We start from the raw sequence: 26,382 nt of genomic DNA on the forward strand, positions 1-26,382 counted from the left end.
ACCGAGAGGACCATATACGATGGACAGATGGAGAGAAACCAAGAAGTTCGAGAGAGATGAAAAATAATTCTTCTTTTGTGTTCGACTGTTATTAGTGCATTTTAAATAAAATTTCATCCTATTTTTTTTAATCTCGGCAATCACAGATGCCAGAACTCGCCATAGCAGGGTTTCGAGCCATTGCCTTGGATTTGAAAGGATTTGGAGAAAGCAGCAAGCCATCGGGTGGGTATATCTATAAAAAAATAGAACTCAATAGGGATAGACAGATAAAAATAGATAGATAGATAGGTGCTTAATAAGCCACAAACAAACAAAAAGTAATAATTAAAACCGAATTCATAGATATTCAAAGAGACGCGTAAAGAGGAAAATATTTTTAAAAGAGATAATTGAAGAAAAAAAATAGTATAATATACAGAGTGACCTTTCTGCGTAGTCCTCATTAATGACATGCGATTGTGTTTTAATGAATTACATGTGTTTATAGTGTTATGATATGAAATATGATATGAAGTATTTCTTTAATTTTGAATAGCGATCCATTTTTTCTTTACCTTTTCAGATGCAGAGCAGTACACATTGAAAATCTTATGTCGGGTAAGTTTTCACTGTATTGTTGTAAACATTTTTTTAACGGTATGATGGTATTCCCCAATGTCCCATTCTGGGGCCCGTTCTCTTCGTCATCAAAATTACAGTCTCATCTGAAGCAAATAAATATGCCTCCATCAAAGTTTTTTTAAAAGAAAATTCTCTGAATTTTGATGACGTCTATATGGTTCCTGTTTTAAAACTTATTTTATCACCAATGTCTGAAAAGGAGTTGGGGCTATATTGCTGTCCGTCAACCAAGCTTGAGAGCTAATCGAAACTAGCCACGGAAACTGGCGTCACACCAATACTCTTCTATTCTGAAAATTCTGTTGACATGTTGACAAGCATTATCGTTGCCAAACTTAAGTGACCGGTAGCCATTTTCTCTTTTGTAAAAGACCTCGCGCGTTAACATATGCGGGTATATAAATAAAAATTTATGGGGGGGGGAATAAATTTATGGAAAAAAGTCTGAGAGCGAGAGATAGATAAATAGGGAGAGAGTGAGTGAGAGAGGGAGAGAAAGAGAGGGAGAGAGCGAGAAAAAAAGACAGAAAGAGAGAAAGCAAGAAAGAGGATGGAGTGGAGGTGGTGGGGATTTGATTTGATTTGATTTGATTTGAATTTATTTACCAATATAAAAACAATACATATAAAATTACAACAAAATATAATACATGATAAAAATAACATTGGATGGATCGCCCTACTCAGCTGAGCCATTACAGCACAACTGTTCTGCCGAGGGGTCCAGATATATTAAATAAACATGAAATTCATATTACAAAAATAAATTCATTAACAAATTTGTGTAACATAAAGGCAATATCAGCTAAAGGGAGAAAGAACAGCGACCCCACCCCATCCCACCCTACAGTAAAAATCGAGTACCTAACCCCTCCCACCACCCACCCAAAAGTGCCCAAAGTTATATGTTTGAACTTTGGTTTAAAGGGAAATAGTTTTCAGGATTTGGTCATTAAGTGTCCTATTGAATGTATTATAATTGGGAGATAATTTTATAGAAGGAGGTAAAGAATTAAATTGCGAGGCCCCACGGTATGAAAACATTCGACGACACGATTCAGTACGTGGCTTTGGTAAAGATAAGTTTCCACTTGAGCGTAAGGAATAGTTGTAATAAATAGTATTAAAATAATCTTTTAAGTAAGGGGCACTGAGATCATGAATTATTTTGAAAACCATGGAGTTTATATGTTTTTGTCGACGACATTCCAAAGATTCCCAATTTAATATTTGGTGAATATTACAGTTCGATATATGTTTGAATGGACTTATCCCAAGTATTATTCTTCCAGCTCTGTTTTGCAACTTTTGCAATTGTGTAACACATTTTTTGTTACTAGAATCGTACACTACATCAGCATAGTCAAAAATAGGAAGAATAATTGATTGGTAGATACATTTCAAGCTATCCTTATTAAAACTGTGTCGAAGACGGCCCAAAAAACTTACGAGTTTGCTTACCTTTTCAGTCAAGTATTCAATATGTTTGTCCCATTTTAACTGCTGATCAATAACCACTCCAAGATATTTAGCACTTTCTTTCGATTGAATTAACTTTCCCTGTATACTTATTTGAAGTGGGGAACACTTATTTAACATAGTGCGGGATCCAATCAACAAACATTCTGTTTTATCAAAGTTTAAACTCAACTTATTAGAACACATCCATTTATAAATATGGTTTAAATGTGTGTTCAGTATATCTTCGATATTTCTAACATTTTTATGGGAAAAATAAAGGACAGTATCATCTGCGTAAAGATGGATAGTACATCGATCGACATTTTCTATGATGTCGTTAATATATATAGTAAAGAGCAGTGGCCCTAAGATTGAGCCCTGAGGCACACCGTATCATTATTTATGTACCGAATGCATTATTTCGAAATATGATTATATTTTCTTGACAAACCGAATGATTTACTTGTGTTTTCCCTAACATGGCATCGGGTAACAATTTGGCCTAGATGCAAACTTCACGTACTCTTATTTTACATAGGGTTCATTGGGTATACTATACAGTATGGAGTTACCGTCCATTGGCAAAGATTAATAAAATACCGAATTACTACAGGACCCCGGAAACTGAATAACCTTAAACCTTATTCATATCTGTCGTGGATATGTGGACAGGTAGAAGGGGTGGTGGGAATGTGCATTTATGTGTTGAGGTTGTAAGAGAAAAAAAAGTGGACAGAAGGAGAAAGGGAGAGCAGAATGACAGACAGACAGACATATACAGACAGACATACATCATTATGAACTCTCTCCTTGCCAGTGTCCATGTGATCAATGATATATCAATGATATTTCATTGATACAGACGCCATAAATATTAACGACAATTTTTTATTTGTTTTCACCGCAGGATATATCCGAGTTCTTGGATGCGCTGGTAAGAAACATTACATTTGTTTTCAAGACATTGCCGTTTGTATTTCTTCCTGCCCTCACCAAGCTTGCCCGTTTTTACGTAACAGGCCATGAAATCACATTGTATCGCATGTTGTCACATGTTAACCATGAGGTTGTGTTTCAGTGGTTACTGGTCATGCTGGTAGCAATTAGAATAAATGGCTATCATCCTTGCATGATCTCTTGTCTAAAACAGAAAACAGCGTAGTTCATCTTTTACAGGGACTCTGTGACATTGTTTTTAATCTGCTGACCATTGTATGTCAGACCATGGACCTACTAGCAAAGGTCCATGGTCAGATCAAGAAGTCGTTAAACCTCCTTGATCAGGTACATGTATATTATTTCAAGAGACCAAAGATGTGTAACCCAATTCTAAGAGCAAAGAGATAAATATCATTTTTGTTAAAGAAAGTTTGAAAATTACTTGAAATCAGTGTGTCGAATGAAATAATGAGTGGAAACCATTTTTCTAAAAATGTTCTAATGAAAGTATCAAGATACTTTCAAAGCTTCCCTCTTATCACGATTGTGTAACATTGTATATATGCCGTGAATATTGTACACATGTATAATGAAATATATTATCTTTCAACTAATAGTATTACGAAAGTCTGTATTGAGTATTGAAACTAGAACATATTTTTGACATGAAGAATTTGAAATATTCAAAGAAATAGTAACCACTCTTTTTTATGCACACACTGCATGTAAAGCACGGTGAAGTTTTTTTCACATATCTTTATATGGGGCATTTTAGTGAAATATTGAAATATATCTTTTAAATAGGCGTAGCTTAACAGTTAAATGAAAGAAAATCACATTCCAGAAGATTACTGTCAAAGTTGTAAGAATGTATCGCTTAATCCATTCATTTTGCACAGTGCTCTTCGCGTTAATCTGTCTGATTTGTAGACGTTAAATACGCCAGTAAAAGTATTATCAAACATTATACAGGGATCTTCCCTTTTTTTTCGTTGGGCAGCGCGGGAGGGGTGGGGGTCAATATGGAACTATATCATCAGATCATGAAGATTAATATTTCATCTACATTCTACGTTTCTTTGGCCACATTTTTAGACAAGTAAAAGTCTAAAGTATCAGTAAGAAGGTAAAAAGGATTACGTTCGTCCGACTAATCTCGTGTTAATCCCCCATCTTTGCCCCAAAGGGAATCGCCCAGGTCACCCTCATCGGTCAAGGCATGGGGGCGGCATTCGCTTGGACATTCGCAAACCACAACACAGATAGAGTTCGGTGAGTATATTATATTCCGCGCTTTCAGCTCATGCTTTTTGGGAAATAAATTGGGGACAGTTTTATGTATGTAAAATTCATATGGACATTGTGTTAAAAACATATCAAAATCAAAATCAGTATGAATATCACAGCAATATCCAGTTGATATAATAAATACATTCGTCTATTATCAATATATCACTGGCGAACAGATAGGGGCCTTGGGGCCATCCCCCCAAAAAAAGTTTTCACGAACAAGAGAAAAAGGGGAGAAAGTAAGGAAAAGGAGAGGGAATGGATGATATGCTAGTATGATATAATTTCCTGTCAAAATACATCACAACGGTAGATTATGTTATTAAAAGGATTTTTTGCTCACTCGCTTCGCTAACTCGTAGTTTTATAGACATTTTGCCACGTACGCGATGTCCGGCCCCTTACGTTTTGGCTCATTACACTACTGATGGATAAAGTTAGGTATTTGTGAATTTTCGTTTAAAAAAATAGTATAGGTTTTCAGCACTGACCAAATTGTCAATTCCTCTTGATCATTAAAATCCTTTGTTTTGATTGGCTGAGAAGCCGTGAAGGAGTGAACAATTGCTTACAACATGTGTAAGCACCATTAACATGTCCCATTTAGATTAACCATGGACCTATAGGTCCATGGATTAACCCCCTCCCCCGAACCATGGACCTATTACGAAATAATAGGTCCATGCCCGAACCATGGCACTGGGAAGTGGGGGTGCTGAAGCTGCATGTTTTAGTCACCTTAGGCGCGGCAGCACCCCTTGAAAATCTGGTATATAGGTATGCTGAATAGCACAAATTTAACCAAATCCCCTTCATTTTGTTATTCCTTTTTTTTTGGCTTGTCAAATTTAAATCAGCACTCCCTTATAAGTCGTTCCCAGGGCCTCTCACAAGCCCTAGCATTAATTTCCCAGCAGATAGCTCAAATGAAAAGGTTTGCAAGTCTCGGTTTCACTTTTTATCTTAGACTAAAGTTGTATGTGAACAGTAAATACAATGTATTTAAACGAACGTCTTTATTTTGATGGGCCCCATTCATTTTTTGCATCAACCGGTTACAGGAAAACCAAACTCCAATTTATTATTTTTTTGAATTTTTATTCTAGATTCAAGATTCCTATTTATTCAGATTTATTATTAATTTATATATTAATACAAACCCCATACATGCTTTTATTCACCTTACCAAAGCACATTTTTAAAATTTGTAAATATGTATACAAAAAAAGAAATAGAAATGCTAAGAATTTGATTCTTGTCACGTTGATGAGAACTGTCGGAGATTAAGACAAATAACAAAAGTCGAAAATTCCCGTGGATTACACAATCATGTCAGAAATTTTAGCTATCGGCAATGACTTTCAAAATCATGACTTTAAACTTTATGCATGTTATGTGGACCACATTGTAAATAAAAGCCCCTTACTTCACGTACTTATATACTTTCGTCATCCTAAAGTAAATATTTATAAATCATAGCTTACAAAGATTTCATTCTTGCCGCTTAAATGATGATAATTCTCTTAGATCGTAGAATATAACAGAAAAGGAAAGACTGCGTGGTATTACGTATGTCACAGATTTTAACTGGAAGAGTAATAGGATTAACAAAAAGATCTTTTCTAAAGTTTTTAAATCTTTATATTTGGAAGACATTGTGAATTCTAAACCCCCCTGTGTGGTTTCGTTTGCGTCGAAAATGAAACATGGGAACAAAAAGGGGAGTTTATCCATCATAAAATGGGATAAATGTGCTTTGATTCCATCTATGCAATACAACACAAAAATATTTCATACGTCTTTGACATGTGCATTTCATTTATTTACATCAAATCTCCAAGGCCTGTTATTTTTTTTTATCCCGGCGAGACTGGATATATTTCGAGTAATGCAAACCTACAGCTATCCGTATAGCCTATATGTCTTTTTAAATCCTGATATTGAAATAATTACGCCACAGATTTGTGTCGCCTTTGGAGGCTTTTGAACCTCCTCATCACGCACGATCCTCTTACGATCAAAAGCAATGTTTGAGTTATGCTACAGTGAGTACAGTTACACCAAAGAAACTGACACCAAACCGATAGATAGTATATCATTGGAAATAACGTTATAGCTTTGATCGGCCTGGCGCGGGTTTCCCTGATGTGACTGGGGCACTATCAATGTAGGCCTTCAGTGACTGCTAGCACTGAAAGGCGATTGGTATAATATATTCCTCTGTGTGAAAGGCTTTGGAAGTGGTACTTCAATTAATTTTAGAGACAAGTACAATTTGTACGACCTCGGAAAGTCCCTAGGAAAAAAAAAATTAAGAGTGTTAAATTTTGATTGTTGATCCCCCACCCCGCCCACCTCCATCCAATGCTGTAGAGGCAGTAGAGCTGCACAGAGATATGATAAATGTTGAATTTAATTTTTGTTGTTGATTATTACGTTGTAGAGCCGTTGCCGGAATCAACACATCTCCCTCTATCGTCCTTCCCGAAACATTGTGCGGTGGCCAAATCAAGAGAATGGGGTCTCTTCGTGATTTCATCAGATTTCGCCAATCAGTAAGTACAAAAAATATACACAAATAACGATGATAATTATAAGGAGTAAAAGAGATAGAAAATATAGGATAATTGTTAAAAAGTAGTTAGACAGACACGTATACATAAAGAGTTAGATATATGGATGGATAGATAGATAGATAGATAGATAGATAGATAGATAGATAGATAGATAGATAGATAGATAGATAGATAGATAGATAGATAGATAGATAGATAGATAGATAGATAGATAGATAGATATATAGATAGATAGATAGATAGAGAGATAGAGAGATTTTAAGTCATACATTGTGCCAAATGACATGTTTCCTTTATCATATACCTCGTCATGAGGGAATATTTGGAGGGAAACTGTAGATCGTACATGCATGCATCCAACTGTTATTTTTGTTATTCCAGGTAAAAGACAACAACAACAACAATCAAGATGTGGAGATGGAACAATTCTACAGAATAGCCACCTACCATTCTAGCGATGATACTGTAAGTTATATTCTCAAAGAAATTCTTTTCTTCGTCATATTCACACATTATTTATAATATTTCATCATTTTACTCTTCTTCTTCTTCCTTTTCTTCTTCGTCTCCCCCTCCTCCTCCTTCATCTTTTTTTTTTTTTCTTCTTCTCTTTCTTCTCCTTCTTGATCTTCTTCTTCTTATTAGTATTATTATTATTACTATTATTATTATTATTATTGTTGTTGTTGTTATCAATATTTCTATAGTTATTATTATTTCCCACTTACTATCAATGATTTTTTTTTCATTCATGTATACTCCTCTCACATTTGCAAGCCTCGAATATACAAGTATTCTCTGGAGAAATAATAGATAAAATAATAAAATCTTTTAATGTATAGTGATATAACGGCTACATAACAATAATTTTATCGAAATGCGAACAATAATATCTAATTAAAAACATTGTTATTTATTTCATCATCTAACTAGAATTATTTTGGTTACTTATTTTATTTGGCTCAGAATCCGACCAACTTAAAGAGAGAGCATTGCCATCTTGGTATTGAAATTACAGGTAAGGAAAACGTATTTAAAGTCAGTGGACCGTATTTGTGGTCGCCCGAGTATATTTACAACTGGAAGGCAAAATATATTCATTCGAGCCAACACTTTTTTTTTTTATATAGCTGATTGACAAAATGTAAATGTATGAATACAATTGTCCATCTAACACTGATTCTGTGGGGGGTAATTACTAACCTTTCTTTTCCCAAATTGGAAAGAAATATCACCAAGTTTGGAACTATATTTGAATGGCGGAAGGATTAGGGCTATTTAACTGTTTCGGGTGATGAATTTGATCCCTCAGGAGATGTATTCATAAATGCCGATTTATTTTTAAAATGAGCGAGTCGAGGGACCCTCTTCTGGTCAGAATGATATGGATTGTCAGATATATATCCTATCCACTGGTTGTAGACATTTGACCCCAAATTCCATCCTTATTTTATGATTATATTTTAAGTGCCACTTTAACACACGAGACGTTGGGAAATGTTTTAGGCTCGTGAAACCCTGTGGTGTGACTATGGAATACCAAATGTTAAAAAATCATTTACAGTCAATGTTCAACACAACTGAAATACACAGCTATAGCAATTATGACTACAACAGTTTCCTGCACAATACATTTTAATTCTCAATTTAAACTACACACGTATCATCCAATGTCGTATAGAATGTACAAATGAATAACGAATAAAACAATGAATGTAAAAACATGTAATTTGTGTATATCGAAAAAAGCGTAAAATCCAGAAAGCAGGTGCTTATGTCGGGATACGCCTGAACAAAATGAATGTAGTAAATAGATGCAATATAAAGTAAAAAAAATGGACATGCTTGGCTTACATAATAAAACAGCTTTTCTTGTTTATAGGGTTTAAATTTCTTTGTACAGTAAGTAGAGTTTTTCGGCCTCATTTACCAAATTATACAAGCATAGATAATAGCTTCATCAAATAATGGCAAAAATTAACCGTAAATACATAGATTTTTTTTAAAAATATGAACAAAGTAGAACAAGGGCGAGGCTTAAGTATGAAATGAGAAAAGTGGAACTAATAAGAAACGCAAAACACACCTTCCCCGTTTATCAAGATTGGAGATATATAGAACTTGTTACAAAGCATCGTTCAATAAAATCGTTTTTTTCTTTTCTTGATTAAGCACCGCTTCTCCTAATTAATGAAAAGTTTTACCGTTTCTTTTTTTTATTCCTTCAAGATCTAGACCTGTCAACGAGGACATCGATGTCCATGAACTGTCTCTGTTTCGAAGCAGAAAAACGAGCCAAGAAATTTTGTAGTTATCACCAGAGCATTAAAGCAAAATCTCAACCAAGGTAAGTTGCACATCCCTTAAAAAAACATCTATTGTTGGCGAGGAGTTTTTCGAAGTGTTTTTGCACGTATTGTTTAGTCTGAATAGATATACAATGCATAAACACAATAAGATATTAAAAGTCGATTACAATGTAATCTTTTTAATAGAAGAACGACAAAAGAATTAGACATTAATACAATGTTGTAAGCAAAAACTATCGCAATGAAATCAAAATGCAGAGGACAACTATTATAAGCAACAAAAAACAAAAAAACAAATAAAAAAATGCTTGAGCCATAGCAGCCAAATAGGGATGGACAACACAAAAGCTAATTACTTGGGTCTGTACAGTTAAAAAAAGGGCACGTTGTGTAAGCCTGTCACTGTAGCAAGAAGTTATTTAATCTTTTTGCTAATTGTTAAAACTTTTAAACAACTTGATTAAAAAGATTAAACAGTTGTTTAAAAGGTTTAAACAGTAGATTAAAAAAGTTTAAACAGTAGTTGTTAGAGTGACGGGCTTAAACAACATGCTTATTTTTTCAAACAGCGTTTTTACAGTGTAAGAAAAATTGTGACGTCACAAATCATCAGTGCGGGGATAAAACGTAAACAAATATCAACGTACAAATTAGTTTTATACAGATAACTGCACAAATAAGACATAAACGATGAATGCATGACGTCATGCATGTTCGAGGGTGAGTGGCGACCTAGGAGGATGGACGAATTGTACTCGTTTTGGTAAAGGAAACAAAATCACGTAATACGACAACCTTGAGACTAATCTAATATTGTTCATGTTGTTAATTAGTGTTTCGGCATACGCCCATGTTTTTTTTTCCAATAACACTCCTCTTGATTTGGGGATATCTATTATACTATAGATCTAATGATTTGCTTGTAAAATTATGACGTGCATCACAAGTCGAACGGACATCCATAATCCGCGCTTTTGTAAGCCAATGAACATATTGGATGTTACCAGGTCAAAAGGTTGTCCCAGGGTATTTAGAGATGTCGGGAAGTCGAGAGGGGGGGCGAGGTCAAACTAACCTAAGGGCGTCGTCATAGTCCCACTGCCCGTGTTTCTTTTCTTTTATACTCTCCTTCTCTCTTTATTCACTTTTATCCAGCTGTCTCTATCCTCCTTCTTTTCTTCCTACCTTTTTCATAACTTGAAAATTTATGAGGGTGGGGTCCCTCCCTGCCCCACCCCCTCTTGTGCCGCCCCGACAACGTGTAGTTCCTATGCAGGGATTCATTGATTCCATGTTTTGTTTTTCTTCATACAAACAAAACCAGGGTCCCGTTTCATGACGACTTCACAAAAGCACAATTTCTATACCAAATTTACTATCAGCCAATCAAATTGAATGCTTTCAGTAGCTTTTAACTATCATTGCAAAATTTTTGTTATAACAATTTTTATTCCATCAAAACTGCTTCCATGCAGTCAGGACAAATATCTGATGAAGGTGTTTTCACCTTTAGTTTCGAATCACTTGTATAATCAATGCCATTTCCATTTTTTACGATCGCCAGGGGAGCTAATTGGTTCAGGAACAACACGGCCAATTGGGAGTGGAACCGGCGACTTTACGGCCGAATGGTAAGATCAGAAACACGATTAATATACCCAGGGAGTGTTGCATGAAAGTTTTTGTTAGTGATTTTCACTGAAGAGTGTGCTCTCAGCCAATCAAATGCAAGGATTCGCAGTAGCTTGGTGATAAGTACTGACAAAACTCTTTCATGAAAACGCTCTCCAGATATGAGGATTAATACAAGAGTGTGAAGCAAAGTTTATGCATAGAAATATGATCAATAAGATGTGGGGATGACAGCACACCTCCTTAAAAAACCCACATGCAGAATAAATTGAGGGAGGTGAGAAAAATAATTATTTAACACACCCATCGTAGGATGGGCAGTGGAGGTGAGGGGGGCAGGATATTACCCCTCCTTACTCCCAAACAATCCTAATAGGCGCATACAAGCAGGGGGAAATCGTCACCAAGCAAAGAACAAATAATTATTTGTATGTTTGCCTGGTTACAACCGCAATCCAATCTAGGGACGTTGAAAGAGGTTTTGGCTAATTTGACTCTGATTTGTCTCATAGACAGGTTGTAAAAATTAAATCTTTATACAATTTTGCGTTAAAGCGGGTTGCTTATTCATTCATTAACGTTATTCATTACTTCATCTTTTCATTTTTTAATTGATTAATCAATTAATTAGTCATTTCATTCATTAATTCATCCATTCATTTTGTTATTTCATTGGTTTTCTGTTTTTATTTTATTCTATTTTTTCTATCTTTATTTCTTTCTTCATCTTTCTCTTCCTTCCTTTCTTTCTTTATTGCCTATTCGTTTATCAATGAATCGATTACTTAATAAAATATACATTTATTAGAATAATGTATTCATTGTGCATTTATTTATTACTTCACGTATTCATTAATTCGTTTGTTTATTGGTTCATGACTGTGTGTATTTACTAATTTTTTTTTTAATTCCTATCTGCACTCCGGTGTTGATTTAGTACCAGCCCAGAATCCATATATGTCCACACCAGAGAAGTATTGAAACAACACCAGTTTGGAATCAAACCGATGCTGTTTTAATACTAATTGGTGTTGTATAAACACCTATATGGTGTTAGACCAAAACGAAATTGGTGTTGTTTAACACTTCTCTGGTGTTGACATATATAGATTCCGTGCTGGTGTTATATCAACACCAGAGTTTTTGCAGTGTGTCTGCCATTTCTAGAAGTGCTTTTTCGCTGTTTGATTTATATTTTTTTACTTTCCTCCATGATCGATGATGTTGTCTTTCCATCATTTAATTTCAATTCAACCCTATTTTGTTCTTCAATGATAATAACAATTCATCAAGCTTTTTTTTAACTGTTTTTTTTTTTATGGATTCACTGAGAAGCTCAAATCACAGTTTTTTAAGTGATTACTCCAAATATTATCCTTTTATTTATAATAGTTATGAAATATTTAAATACAAATAGTACAAAGGCCAGGTCCTTTTGAACTTGAGTTTCATACCCAGGTCAAGTTTAAGGGGGGGGGGGAATAAACACACATGCGTGTACATGTCTGCAAAAAAAAAATAATAAAAAGCCTGAATAAGCAGGACTTTCTTGGATATTAAGACTTAATGTCACCCATGAGATTGAACAGATTTCATCTAATAATTTCCTTTTGGAAATTGCTAATTTATGTTATACGAGTCGCCTGGGTCATGTGGGTGGTCGGCTGGCATGTCACACGTACGGTATAGCCACACTGGGAAACCGATTCCATACCGATCAAATCTATCACGTTATTACCAAAGGCATACTATCGATCGGTTTGATATCGGTATCGTTTGTGTGACTGTCGATAGCCTATACAACTACAGGATCTGAGCTGTTCAATAAAATTATATGCCACGAGAAATGGTTCGCTCACTCTGTATCTATTTTGTTTACACACTGCAAAACTCCGGTGTTGATTTAACACGAGCTCGGAATCTATATAATATGTCCACACCAGAGAAGTATTGAAACGACACCAGTTTGGAATCAAACCGATGCTGTTTTAATACTAATTGGTGTTGTATAAACACCTATCTGGTGTTAGACCAACACAAAACTGGTGTTGTTTAACACTTCTCTGGTGTGGACATATAAATTCCAGGCTGGTGTTAAATCAACACCGGAGTTTTTACAGTGTATTTTCCATGTTATTATATTTATCATGTTAAACACCGCATGACACATCGTTACACACAATTACACTGAATCGGTTACAAAGTATAGGATGTTACGATTACATTTTGCTCCGATGACAATTGCTCCGATGGAAAATCTGCACGATAAGAAAAAACATAAAATCTAACCTCCATTCCTCCAAAACTAATAAACACAAATTCTTTACATTTTTCTGAACCCCAAAACTCCATTACAATCCTAACTCTAACCCTATGCCCTCTGATATTAAGACTGGAGCAAAATGTCGAAGGAGTAAATGTCGTGACACCCATCCTAAATTCTGTCATATAAATATTCCGGATGTCAATCAGATTCAAATAGACTTTAATATCAAGCGATTTTTCTCTTAACTTTTCATTTTCATATCAGCTCATCATTCCATCTTTGGTCGTGACATCAGGTCAAGGGTCACCAAAGAATATCCCGGACGTCAGTGAACTACAGAAATGGGTGAGTCAGAGATTTATGAAAAATCTTAATTCTCATTGAAAAAAATAGTCATAAAAACGCCTTTTTATCAAGAATCTATTGAGATTTATTATGTTCTGATAAAAATATACATAATTATGAGGCGCCGAATGTACCAATATTATATAGAACAATTATTTGTTATATAATCATTATTTATTAAATAATAACTATTATTTATATATAATTTACATTTTATTTGTAAATAACTACTATTATATAAAATATCATTTCTAATTATTTATATATAATTCCAAGTAATACTTCATTATTTGTAAATAATAATAGTTCGACATTCCATTATTTATAAATAATGATTATTTGTTTTTCATTATTTATAAATAATGATTATTTGTTTTTCATTATTTATAAATAATGATTATTTGTTTTTCATTATTTATAAATAATGATTATTTGTTTTTCATTATTTACAAATAATGATTATTTGTTTTTCATTATTTATAAATAATGATTATTTGTTTTTCATTATTTATAAATAATGATTATTTGTTTTTCATTATTTACAAATAATGATTATTTGTTTTTCATTATTTATAAATAATTTGTTGAGTTTTCCATTATTTATAAATAATGATTATTTGTTAAATAATGAAAACGTCTACTTCATTATTTATAAATAATTTTTTCGAGCGCACCATTATTCTCATTATTTATAAATAATCATTATTTAATGTTCGAGTTTTCCATTATTTATAAATAAAGATTATTTGTTAAATAATGAAATATCTACTTCATTATTTATAAATAATAATTTTGTTTCAATATCCCATTATTTATAAATAATCATTATTTATAAACAATTTTTACAGTTTGCCATTATATACAAATAATCATTATTTATATACAAATAACCATTATTTATTAAATAATGCCATTATTTATTAAATAATGCCATTATTTATTAAATAATGGAAAACTCGCTATAACATGCAAATGTGGGACCGCCCATGATATGAATATTCATGATGTGATTTCCTTTTTCGTGATTTTTCTTCACAAATTTTTGTCCATTTCCTCTTCATAATGACATTTCTTGAAGCAATTTTCTAGGGATATGGTCTGATTGTAATATTCTTCATTTTCTATATAACTTCGTCTTCGTAGAAATATCAAAAAGTGTAATTTTATACGATTTTTCCTACAGTTCACAATCCCCATAGGCGCGCGTGTATCGTAGGGACAACCGGTGAATCGACGGGGTGCTCTTCATCGAAATACTACGTTGGTTGGTCCCCGGAAGTGGCGGGCGGAATTTAGCCCGAATCCTCGATGGAAGTCGATCAAGTGCATATGAGCTGAGAGAGTGAAATATCAGTGTACTTGTACAGGCCCTTCTACTTTTTATAAATATTTCTTGTTGCTTTTTTTGTTAAGTTAATTTTTCCTGGTGTAGAGATACCGGTAAGTTTCAGTTCTAATAATGCACTTCAAATACATTTTGGAGTGTCTGTTTGAGGCGTTGCGCGTTTGGGGCGATTTCACCCTGGCCCCAAAATGCTCGCAATTAACGACAATACGGGGGCATGATGACCCCTAAATTTTTAAAAACTTATTTTTCTATTGAAAATTATCACAAAATTCACCAAAAGTGTGCACGAAAGCCTTCGTATTTCACTTTTAAAACGAAAAAAAGTGCCCAAAATGACAAGCTTGGTCGCTTCGCTGTGTCGCTTTCAACTTGAGAACATTTACGCGTCTGCTTCCCCCCCCCCCTCCTCCGAAAGAAATTCTGTATACGGCCATGCTCTAAAGAGCCTGGCACATTGATTTATGTATACTTCATTTTCATTATTTTTATCTCATTATCATCATGGCCTTACGCAGAATTTTTTCCAGGGGGGCCGGGGCCGGAGCATGACACGCGTAAACTTTCTCCAAAAAATCTTGAAAGCGAGACAGCCACGGGACCAAGCCAAAATGACAAGCTTGGTCGCTTCGCTGTCTCGCTTTCAACTTGAGAACGTTTACGCGCGTCTGCCCCCACCCCCGAAAGAAATTCTGTGAACGGCCATGCTCAAAAGAGCATATGGCACATTGATTTATATGTACTTTTCATTTTCATTATTTTTATCACATTATCATCATGGCTAGCTTACACAGAATTTTTACCGGGGGGGGGGGGGGGGGAGCATACAGCTAGGACGCGCGTAAAGTTTCTCAAAAAAATCTTGAAAGCGAGACAGCGACGCGACCAGAATTTCTTTCGGGGGGTGGGGGCAGACGCGCGTAAACGTTCTCAAGTTGAAAGCGAGACGGCGAAGCGACCAAGCTTGTCATTTTGGCTTGGTCCCATGGCTGTCTCGCTTTCAAGATTTTTTTGAGAAAGTTTACGCGCGTCATGCTCCGGCCCCGGCCCCCCTGGAAAAAATTATGCGCAAGGCCATGATGATAATGAGATAAAAATAATGAAAATGAAGTATACATAAATCAATGTGCCAGGCTCTTTAGAGCATGGCCGTATACAGAATTTCTTTCGGAGGAGGGGGGGGGGGGAAGCAGACGCGTAAATGTTCTCAAGTTGAAAGCGACACAGCGAAGCGACCAAGCTTGTCATTTTGGGCACTTTTTTTCGTTTTAAAAGTGAAATACGAAGGCTTTCGTGCACACTTTTGGTGAATTTTGTGATAATTTTCAATAGAAAAATAAGTTTTTAAAAATTTAGGGGTCATCATGCCCCCGTATTGTCGTTGCGAGCATTTTGGGGCCAGGGTGAAATCGCCCCAAACGCGCAACGCCTCAAACAGACACTCCAAAATGTATTTGAAGTGCATTATTAGAACTGAAACTTACCGGTATCTCTACACCAGGAAAAATTAACTTAACAAAAAAAGCAACAAGAAATATTTATAAAAAGTAGAAGGGCCTGTACAAGTACACTGATATTTCACTCTCTCAGCTCATATGCACTTGATCGACTTCCATCGAGGATTCGGGCTAAATTCCGCCCGCCACTTCCGGGGACCAACCAACGTAGTATTTCGATGAAGAGCACCCCGTCGATTCACCGGTTGTCCCTACGATACACGCGCGCCTATGGGGATTGTGAACTGTAGGAAAAATCGTATAAAATTACACTTTTTGATATTTCTACGAAGACGAAGTTATATAGAAAATGAAGAATATTACAATCAGACCATATCCCTAGAAAATTGCTTCAAGAAATGTCATTATGAAGAGGAAATGGACAAAAATTTGTGAAGAAAAATCACGAAAAAGGAAATCGCATCATGAATATTCATATCATGGGCGGTCCCACATTTGCATGTTATAGCGAGTTTTCCATTATTTAATAAATAATGGCATTATTTAATAAATAATGGCATTATTTAATAAATAATGGTTATTTGTATATAAATAATGATTATTTGTATATAATGGCAAACTGTAAAAATTGTTTATAAATAATGATTATTTATAAATAATGGGATATTGAAACAAAATTATTATTTATAAATAATGAAGTAGATATTTCATTATTTAACAAATAATCTTTATTTATAAATAATGGAAAACTCGAACATTAAATAATGATTATTTATAAATAATGAGAATAATGGTGCGCTCGAAAAAATTATTTATAAATAATGAAGTAGACGTTTTCATTATTTAACAAATAATCATTATTTATAAATAATGGAAAACTCAACAAATTATTTATAAATAATGAAAAACAAATAATCATTATTTGTAAATAATGAAAAACAAATAATCATTATTTATAAATAATGAAAAACAAATAATCATTATTTATAAATAATGAAAAACAAATAATCATTATTTGTAAATAATGAAAAACAAATAATCATTATTTATAAATAATGAAAAACAAATAATCATTATTTATAAATAATGAAAAACAAATAATCATTATTTATAAATAATGAAAAACAAATAATCATTATTTATAAATAATGGAATGTCGAACTATTATTATTTACAAATAATGAAGTATTACTTGGAATTATATATAAATAATTAGAAATGATATTTTATATAATAGTAGTTATTTACAAATAAAATGTAAATTATATATAAATAATAGTTATTATTTAATAAATAATGATTATATAACAAATAATTGTTCTATATAATATTGGTACATTCGGCGCCTCATACATAATCACAGTTTTATCATTAACGTTTCATTTTGGTCAACAAATAATAAGGAAATTGCGAAATACAGTGCATTTCGATAACACTGGAAATTGATGTACCGCAAGTCGTCTCAATTAAAAGAAACATGGGAATTAAAAGAAACAAAAAATTGTAAAGATAATAAATTGGTACCCGGGAGGATACGAAATCATTCAAATTAAAAATTCAAATTGTTTTATACTCTCAGTAAAACCTTTACATTAAAACAAAAATACAAAGTTAAAATACATGTATTACATATCGGTGTACAAGACAGTCTAAAAATTGCATTGTGGTTCAGGATCGTACTAAGGGGTAGCAGCCAAAAAGGAAAAAAATCCTTATATTTAGGCCGACCCATTAATAAATATAATACTTTTCATTCTATTTTTTTGTCCCTTCCACAGGTCCCCGACATTGAACATAGCCATATTTCAGGCTGCGAGATCAAAACAGTCCCAGAACGGTAAGACCAGCTCGAATACAATAGTATATTATGTCAGTTCAGTTGTTTTATCAAAAGTACAAATATTATAATTATGATTTTGGTAGTGATATACCAATGTGCCCGCTATATTCATGATATTGGTCTTGTGGCATATAATGGTTCACCAGATGTATTCCACGAGTTGGGGAATATTGCAAAAATTGGACCTAACGATTGGAATATATTTGGTCTCCGTTGAAGAAAAGCAATTCGGTTTTTGATGATCATTTATCATTAGATCGTGCAATATGGCTCGGTATTGCACAACAAATTCTGTCCGTAAGCCTACATTGGTATATAAAATTTTGGTACAAACGGCGACTCACAGAAATTGTCAGATACGGCGAATCTTGCAACATGCTCTGATAATGCACAGGCAAATCATGAAAAACGTAACAATGCACTGCTAAAAGAACCTATATTTGGAGATACTGATTACTGAAGAATATTAAATATTAACGATATTAAATTTTGTGACAGGCTTTGAGGAAAGGTTGAGGAACTAGCAAAGCCTGATTGAGATTTTACTTAGCAAATTGTCATCTTGGGAAAAATACTTAATTCATAAGGAAACCTACAAACAGAGTTTTCACTGATTAACAAAACAGAGGGATTCTTGTTATTACACGAGGCAGAAATTGAATGTTCAAAGTGATAATGATTTGAATTTGATTAAAATTAAATGGTTAATTGATTTGATTCAATTTTAGATCAAATAATTAATGTCAACATGATCTGGAAGATACGTACATGCACATTTCTTGTAAATTTATGAAGGTGTATCAAACATTTTGGATATTGATATATAATTTCGATGTAAACTAATTTTTGCCACCCTTTTTTGTCACCAGATCCTCAGAACTTAACCGAATTCTTCGTAAATGGCTCTTTACGAATCACGCAGGCGAACATACACCTCTAATGCCAATGTCAGTTGACTGACATTCCCGACAGTAACCACAAGATGGCGTCCTTCAAATGAAGGAGAAAAAAACTATTGACCAATTTGGCATGGAATATTAAATTGCCATAAACAATGAACCAGAGAATGTCTTTGGATTGAAAGAAATTACGAGAGACCTACCTCATCTTGAAGGATAATTGATTTGGAGAAAAATATCAGATTCAGTCGTTGCCTCAAGATGGCGCCCTACTCAAAGTGGAGATCAAACTATTGACCAATCAGGCATGGAATATTAAACTCTATGCAGAGTTTCCCCGACTCACCCGAGAATGTCTCTGGATTGGAGGAAATAACAGAGAGCCAAGTCATGTCGAGGGTCAACTCATTCTTAGGGAAACGATCAGATTTAATTGTCGTCATAAGATGGCGCCCTACTCATCAAGGGGAACAAAGTCCATTGACCACTTTGGCATGGAATATCAAAATACCATAGTCATGGTTTTCTGATCCTTTAGAGTAAATCTTTTGATCGAAAGAAATTAAAAAGAGCTTGGATGATAATATATTTTGAGGAAACGATCAGGCTCAGTCGTTGCAAAAAGATGGCGCCCTGACCATAGAGATGGGTAAAATACCCTCGCGCTATTGGCCGTTTTGGCATGGAATATCAACATGATCAAAATGCCACAGACATGGTTTCCTGATCCGTGAATATCTTTTGATTGAAAGAAATTACCAAAAGATCAATGGTCTCGAATCTGAATAGGCCTACATCAAACCGGAAATGGAACAAATCAGAAGAGGATCAAACCGGAAGCGGATCAAACTGGAAGCGGATCAAACCGGAAGTGGATCAAACCGGAAGTGGATCAAACCGTGTGAATTCAAACTAGGAGCGGATTTAACACAAAATTGTGAAGGAAATTTTTTCTTGATAACTTTTCTGAGTACAAAGCTCGACCCAATCTGATGATAGTGTGTATTGTATAACGAAGTGTCATGATGTTAGAAAGGGAGAGAAAAGGTATATTCCTGAATCTCCTTCATATAATGAACGTCTTGTAGGTTCAGAACAGGGTAGGCCTTTATTTTAGGGGAGCCTTTGTAAAGAAAATGTGTCAAAAATAGTAAATCTTACATGTCCGAGAAATGCAGAAAAGCCTATGACATCGGACATTGTGATTTAAAACTAATATAGAAATTGTAAATTGTAAAATAAAATACTTTTGTCAAGTCGTTTGTAAATTTTTTCGATATGAATATTCTGAATTGCAAAATTCTATTTTTTTTTATAGGCAGAGTATATTAATAATATCACTTCGAAAGAGATGCCCTTTAGAGCAGAGGGGGTTATCTTACAGAGTGAGACTTAAAAGAGGAAAGACGCTTGATGATCACCCATGACGCTTTTTGCTTATTGAGATGGTTGGCAACCATTACTGCATTAATTGTGATTAATACTAACTTAATGCAATCTGTACATGTCTGTATAATATGTATAATTATCAGTACATAATAAAAAATAATGATGTATGAATTGTGTATATGTATATTCTCAGGAAAATGTGATTGATTTCATAATTTTTTTGTGATATAACAATAACAACATCCGTCTAGCAAAAGTGATTATTTTAAAATGTTATTTCTTTACGTTAGACGTAGACGCATAAATCCTATCGCCTTAGGCCATTTTGGCCTCAGAGATCTTACTCAGGGCTTAACAAAAATAACCAAAAACAATTATCCTGATTTTTGTACGAATCAACATTCAGAGTAAAAGTGGAATTTATTCACACGTCCGTTTCTTCCTTGGTTTAATAAACTTTAAATGATCTGTATAACTGCAGAGAACCAAACAGGAGATATTGATATTTTGTCTCTTTTCTAATGGCACATCGCCCTCTACGGTTGAAGTAAGCAAATGCAGTAAACCCCTTTAATCCTCCATGAATACTTCGCAGTTCCCAATATATTAAATGATAAAAAAAATTGAACTTGGCTTGGAAACAAATTCGTTTCTGACAGAATTTTCAAGCATAATCCACCCTCAAATTTCAAAAGTTGATTTTTGGCTAAACAGATCGTAAAATTAAGCCACTGCCCCTTTATTCGATTCTAATTTGAAATGGACATTTTTAACTTCCTTTTCAATAAATTTTCTCTCTGTTATATCGAAAATGCACATATTTCTGCTAGACAGTATTATAATATATACATTATGTAAATCTGCTTTTAACCAGGGATATTATGATTATTCCATAAATTTCTGTCGATTCAGAGAAAGTTTTTATTTCATGTAAATGTTTTCATTCTACTCATATAACCATGATAACGCTCTATCCAAGCGAGTCTCGGAACACTATTTAATATTGCAAATTGTTTGTATATTTTGTGTAACACAATACTAACAAATTTAGTCGGAATTTATATGCGTTTTACATATTGCAAATCTATTTTCTTATAAACTTTCAAAGCGAGTTGAATTCAATATATATTTATACAAATCAGACGCGCACATCCCCCCTTTTTTTTTTTGGGGGGGGGGGGGTTGGGGGCAGGACATTTCGGTTGACTTATTTTTCCAGTTTGTTGATCAAACTAGAACCAAATTCAATGAAAAAAAATCTGTTCTGTTTCGATAGAGGGCGCTACATGAGATCATTTACTCAACACTCATCTGCAAAAGAGATAATTTTTTATTCTGTTCAGGGGAAAATGATCATCTTTTACAAAGTCTGCTTTATTTGTCGATTGATTATACATTTTTTTCTCTGCTCTCACATTGTTATGTAAAAGAAATTGGGCAGTTATATTTACTTTGTAATAATTCTGAAAATTTGTCTGTAATCTCGTTGATATGAATATATTTCTCTGTTTCATTTACATGCACAAAACATTGATTTATATAAATCGATTTGAAAGAGGAAGAAAATAAAATATTATTTAAAAAATCCTTTTCTTGCGAAGTCGCTAGTTATTTTTTCGCGCACTATAGCTTGTCATTTTTATACTTTACAGTTGTAGTATTTTTTTTTTTCATTTTTGACATTATCTCTTTTATCTTGCTTATTTTATGTTAACCGTTTGTGGAATATCAGTATTACTGCAGAAAAAATGTTTGGTTTGATCAACATTTTAAGAATTGTTTGGTTGCTGTGAAGTGTGAACAGTATCTGTACATATAAACTTGTGATTTCGATTAAAGTATAGTTTGTTTAGTGATTTATGGATTTAAATGTACAACATCGACTAAACTAATAAATTGTGAATTTAATAAAAATGAAAGTAGTAGTATGTTCAGTTGATTGTTATTGAATCGTTTATTATTGTTATTGGTGTGCATGTCTCATGAGTATTTAGAAATCTAAATGTCGGTTCCACCTCAACAAGTATAGATTTGAATAAATTGACTAAACTGATTTCACATAAAGGAGAATGAAAACCTTGAAACAAGTTAGCTTGTGTCAAATAATTATACATCACTTATAAAGATACAAGTTCTGTGATGTCACACAAGTCATGTACAACCCCCTCCCCCATTAGACAATGAAAATATACCTCAAAACATGACTATTGCTCATTCTAATAATATGACAAACAATATGAAATCATGAAGTTATGAAACATCAATTACATCATGTACATGCAATCTCATGAGAAGAACATGTGGGCCCGTAACACAAAGGTTAGCTGTTAATCACTAATTTGAAAGGACGGTTCCGATTGGTTCCTAATCAGTCTACAGAGCAAAATTGGAATTCAACGACGATCTTGATAGGCCATTTCATTTAGCAATAATCTCTAAATTTTGTGCTATACGGAGCCATGGACTTTTGATAGAACTTGGATGCAATAATATTTAATGGCATTACATAATTTCTTTTTATGAACACGAGGAGGCGCCCTTCGATAAAGAAGAATGAAAAGGCAATAGGAGAGATAAGTCAAAAAAATCATATAATGTTTTTCTTTTTCAGATGGGGGGGGGGGGTGGGCTGGTAGCACTGAGAGAACCTTGATTCTGGTCCAATGATGGTAGGGGAGAGCCCGCTCCCGGAACTGGGCCCACCTGCCAACCTCGCCCCCATGAGAGATGATCATGTTCTCAAGTTCGAACGAGACGAGTGATACCACATGCTTCGTGGCACCTCCAAAAGTTTATTGCACCCGGAGTCATAGTCGTTAAAGGGCATTTTCACCGTAAATTCGTCTTGATTTTAATTAAAAAGAAAATGAATAAATGTATTCATGAATAAAATGAATGAATAAATAAATTAATTTTTAAAAATAGAATAGACACCAATTAAAATAGACAAAAGTGTTAAAAGTAGTTATTACATTAAATAGAAACAGATTGTCGCCTTACCTCTATCAGTTAGCTTTGAATTTTGCACAATGCATTCCGATAGATGAATATGATCATCAGATACATTGATGTGGGGGGGGGGGGGGCTAATGAAGTGTCAACGCTCTGGCATATAGAACTAAGATCATGATATACAATTCTGTCAAAATCCTGATGTTCACTCTAATTGAAAGAAGTTACAGTGACCTACATTTTAACCACAACATTGGGAATGTTTCCAAAAAGCAGCGTAAATAAGATAAAAGGTAAGATGGTGTGATGTCGACACAATTATGTTCTATTACGAATTGTCGCCAGACTTGAATATTGATAAAATTTTGTTTGTGCACGTCCTGTCGGTGCAAAAGGCACATTTATATTTCATCTTATTTGAGTATTTTGGAAGGGAATCAAAATGATTTGGTATCTCTTGCCCATTGCATGCAGATACCTGCCAAAACAAATCGATGCGGATTTGAAATCACTCAAAATTTACATGATTGATGGCACATTAGCTCATGATTCTCGATATAAGGTATCGCCAAATGAGAAAATTTTCATTACAAAATCAAATTAAAAACATATGTTTTAAGGAAGGATTTGTTCATTTCTGAATATTGACTAAAAGCCACCTTGTACCTTACAATTGGTCTGTGACTCGATATTGGAATAGAACGTAGTCAATTTGATTCTAATATTGAGACATGGAATAGCTTACTGTGAAGTGTTCTTAGTCATCGTACAAATACCTATGTTCAAATATGTGACAATGCTATAATCCTAATTAGAATAAAAGCGAATTACGTCATAGCTATCGTACGATTGGCTATATACAATTTTAAACTGATTTGGCCTTTACTCCAAAATAAAGGTTTGCAATTATCCAAAATTGTTATATTAGTATACCTTCGGTTAATGTTGGCCTGAAATAAAGATACTTTTCATTCACGTTGTCACAAAATGAGCAAAGTGCAATTTGTTCTAAAATCGGATCGCGGATCAGTCGTAAGGTGTGTGGTGGCCTTTATGTCGCGCCAGATTGTAAATTGCTCAAGGCATTTTTCAAGAAATCTTAGAGGAAATTTAAAAGAATTGAACTGAAAAGTTTATAGGTGTGTTTGAATATTTGGTGATTGGTTCATGTTAAGGCTCAAGCTGCATATAACATGTATTATACCACGACGTAATTCATGTTCATCCGTTCACTGATTTGTTGTAAGTTTGTAAGCGCTGCTCTATCTCGGAGAGTACGTGGATGATTCATTGCTAAGTAATAATCCCAAACGGTTGGGTCATTCAAATTTTAATCCACCTGTGAGACTTCTGATAAACGTGAAGACGAAACGCAAGGAAGCAAGGGGAAGAGGAGGGAAGGGGGAAGGGGGGCTCGAGACAGATAGAAAATTTTGTGGCGAGGCAGCTAGAAAAACGGCGTCTAAGGGGGGTCAACTAAAAAAAGAGAAAACGATGTAGATGAAGACTAGTTGAAACAGAAAGAGAGAAAGAGAGAGAGAGAGAGAAAAAGGGAGGTGCATGGAGCGAGACAGACAGAGCTTTAGGGAGGGGGAGAGAGGGGCGTGTGCCTATAAGAGGAATTGCAATTTCTAGAGGAAGGTTGGGGTAAATGCATCAGGGGAAAAAAGAAGTTAGGCCTACATTTAGATATTACAATAATAATATTCACGAATTGTGTTATAGGACCCCTAATGATAACGGTGAAAATATTTTAAAACAATGGCAGGAAATAGAGGGGCATATGAGGCCCCCATAATCAATGAATAGACGGAGGGCCGAAAGATGGCAGAATGGGCTTTGGAGAGGGGAAAGGGGTGATGGTATAAGGGTGTAAAAAATGTAGGTCGTCATCGGGAGGAAAAGGGAGATTAATTCGACCATGACCGCGTTGACCGTCAGCAAGAAAGCAGGTCGCGGGTACGTGGCTATCATTGCGGTTACTGTCAGGCAACTGACCAAATTTGCCGTGTGACCGATGCTGTCTGAGGCCTTCTTATCATGTAGTGACTTTGAACACGGTCTTCGTAAAAAGAAAAGGTTTACCCCCAAATTTGGAAGAAATTGGAACAAAGAAGTTTCAAATTTTATTACAATATAATTTATAATGAAAAAGTTTAATAAAATCACGATGAATGAAGTGAAGATATTAGCAACTAATCGGGTGACTCTGATCTTCGAAACTGTTTAGACTATTGAAACTATATCCCCCTGAGTATTATTGTGAAAACAGAATATAGTCAATGGTTAATGATACTTTTTTGTACTTGAAAAACCCCCGTTATATATATATACATGCAAAATAAAGCAAAATTGTGAGAAAAACCAGTCAATAGTACAGGCGCTAAATCTAATCATATCTATAAGAATGCTTTGCAACTGCTCGGTTATGCTGAGACCAGAGTCTAAGTTATTTGCAGTAGAAAATTGAAAATGTAATTGGCCAATTTGCATCTCACAGAAAAAAATGCTATTGAGGTAATGATATAGATGAGTGAATTATCAAAAGAAATTGAAAATCGTAAATTATCTTTTAATCCTAAATAGACTGGGCTATTTTGATGCCTAACTGAGAAGACGGGGGAAGGGGGGCTGATTCAGCCCCCTCCTTATTTTTTACTTTTATTTTTAAACAAGTGCACACCTAGTTACCAATAATGCACATAGTATTTCCATTTATTTGAAAGCAGGATAAATGAGCAATGCAGATTAAATGCCTTGCTCATGGGCATAGGTGCCGCGGCCGGGGATCGAACCCCGGACTTTACATGTATAGCCAGGCGCCTTAGACCACTCGGCCACGGCACCACCTTTATGATCTCGGCCGTCGATCGCGCTATCGCGACGAAAATTGGCACGCGCGTTTCCCATGCATTATCCACAAAACTATAAGATCAAATTTTATGAAAAAATCTCATTGCTAATTGTTTATGCTAATTTATGCGTAAAATCAAAAGTTTGCTCTAATTAACTAAATAATGCCCCTAAAATGGTAATTTTGGTTCACAGACTCTTGATA

The 26,382-nt window shown here is 34.3% G+C and overlaps 1 protein-coding gene across 1 annotated transcript in view; it reads left to right on the top strand.

Moving 5' to 3' along the window:
- The window catches only part of LOC129261305 (bifunctional epoxide hydrolase 2-like), a 76,739-nt gene extending 54,433 nt beyond the window's left edge, over positions 1-22,306 (top strand). The window contains exons 9-20 of the mRNA XM_064099543.1: positions 147-225; positions 566-600; positions 2,993-3,019; positions 4,211-4,296; positions 6,758-6,869; positions 7,272-7,355; positions 7,857-7,908; positions 9,120-9,237; positions 10,764-10,830; positions 13,362-13,442; positions 18,023-18,081; positions 18,954-22,306. Coding sequence (XP_063955613.1) covers positions 147-225; positions 566-600; positions 2,993-3,019; positions 4,211-4,296; positions 6,758-6,869; positions 7,272-7,355; positions 7,857-7,908; positions 9,120-9,237; positions 10,764-10,830; positions 13,362-13,442; positions 18,023-18,081; positions 18,954-19,044 — 891 coding nt within the window. The 3' untranslated portion in view covers positions 19,045-22,306. The remainder of the gene's footprint in view (positions 1-146; positions 226-565; positions 601-2,992; positions 3,020-4,210; positions 4,297-6,757; positions 6,870-7,271; positions 7,356-7,856; positions 7,909-9,119; positions 9,238-10,763; positions 10,831-13,361; positions 13,443-18,022; positions 18,082-18,953) is intronic.
- Positions 22,307-26,382: the final 4,076 nt, after the last annotated feature.

The sequence above is a fragment of the Lytechinus pictus genome, chromosome 5 (assembly GCF_037042905.1).
Source record: "Lytechinus pictus isolate F3 Inbred chromosome 5, Lp3.0, whole genome shotgun sequence".
In the NCBI taxonomy this organism is placed as follows: Eukaryota; Metazoa; Echinodermata; class Echinoidea; order Temnopleuroida; family Toxopneustidae; genus Lytechinus; species Lytechinus pictus.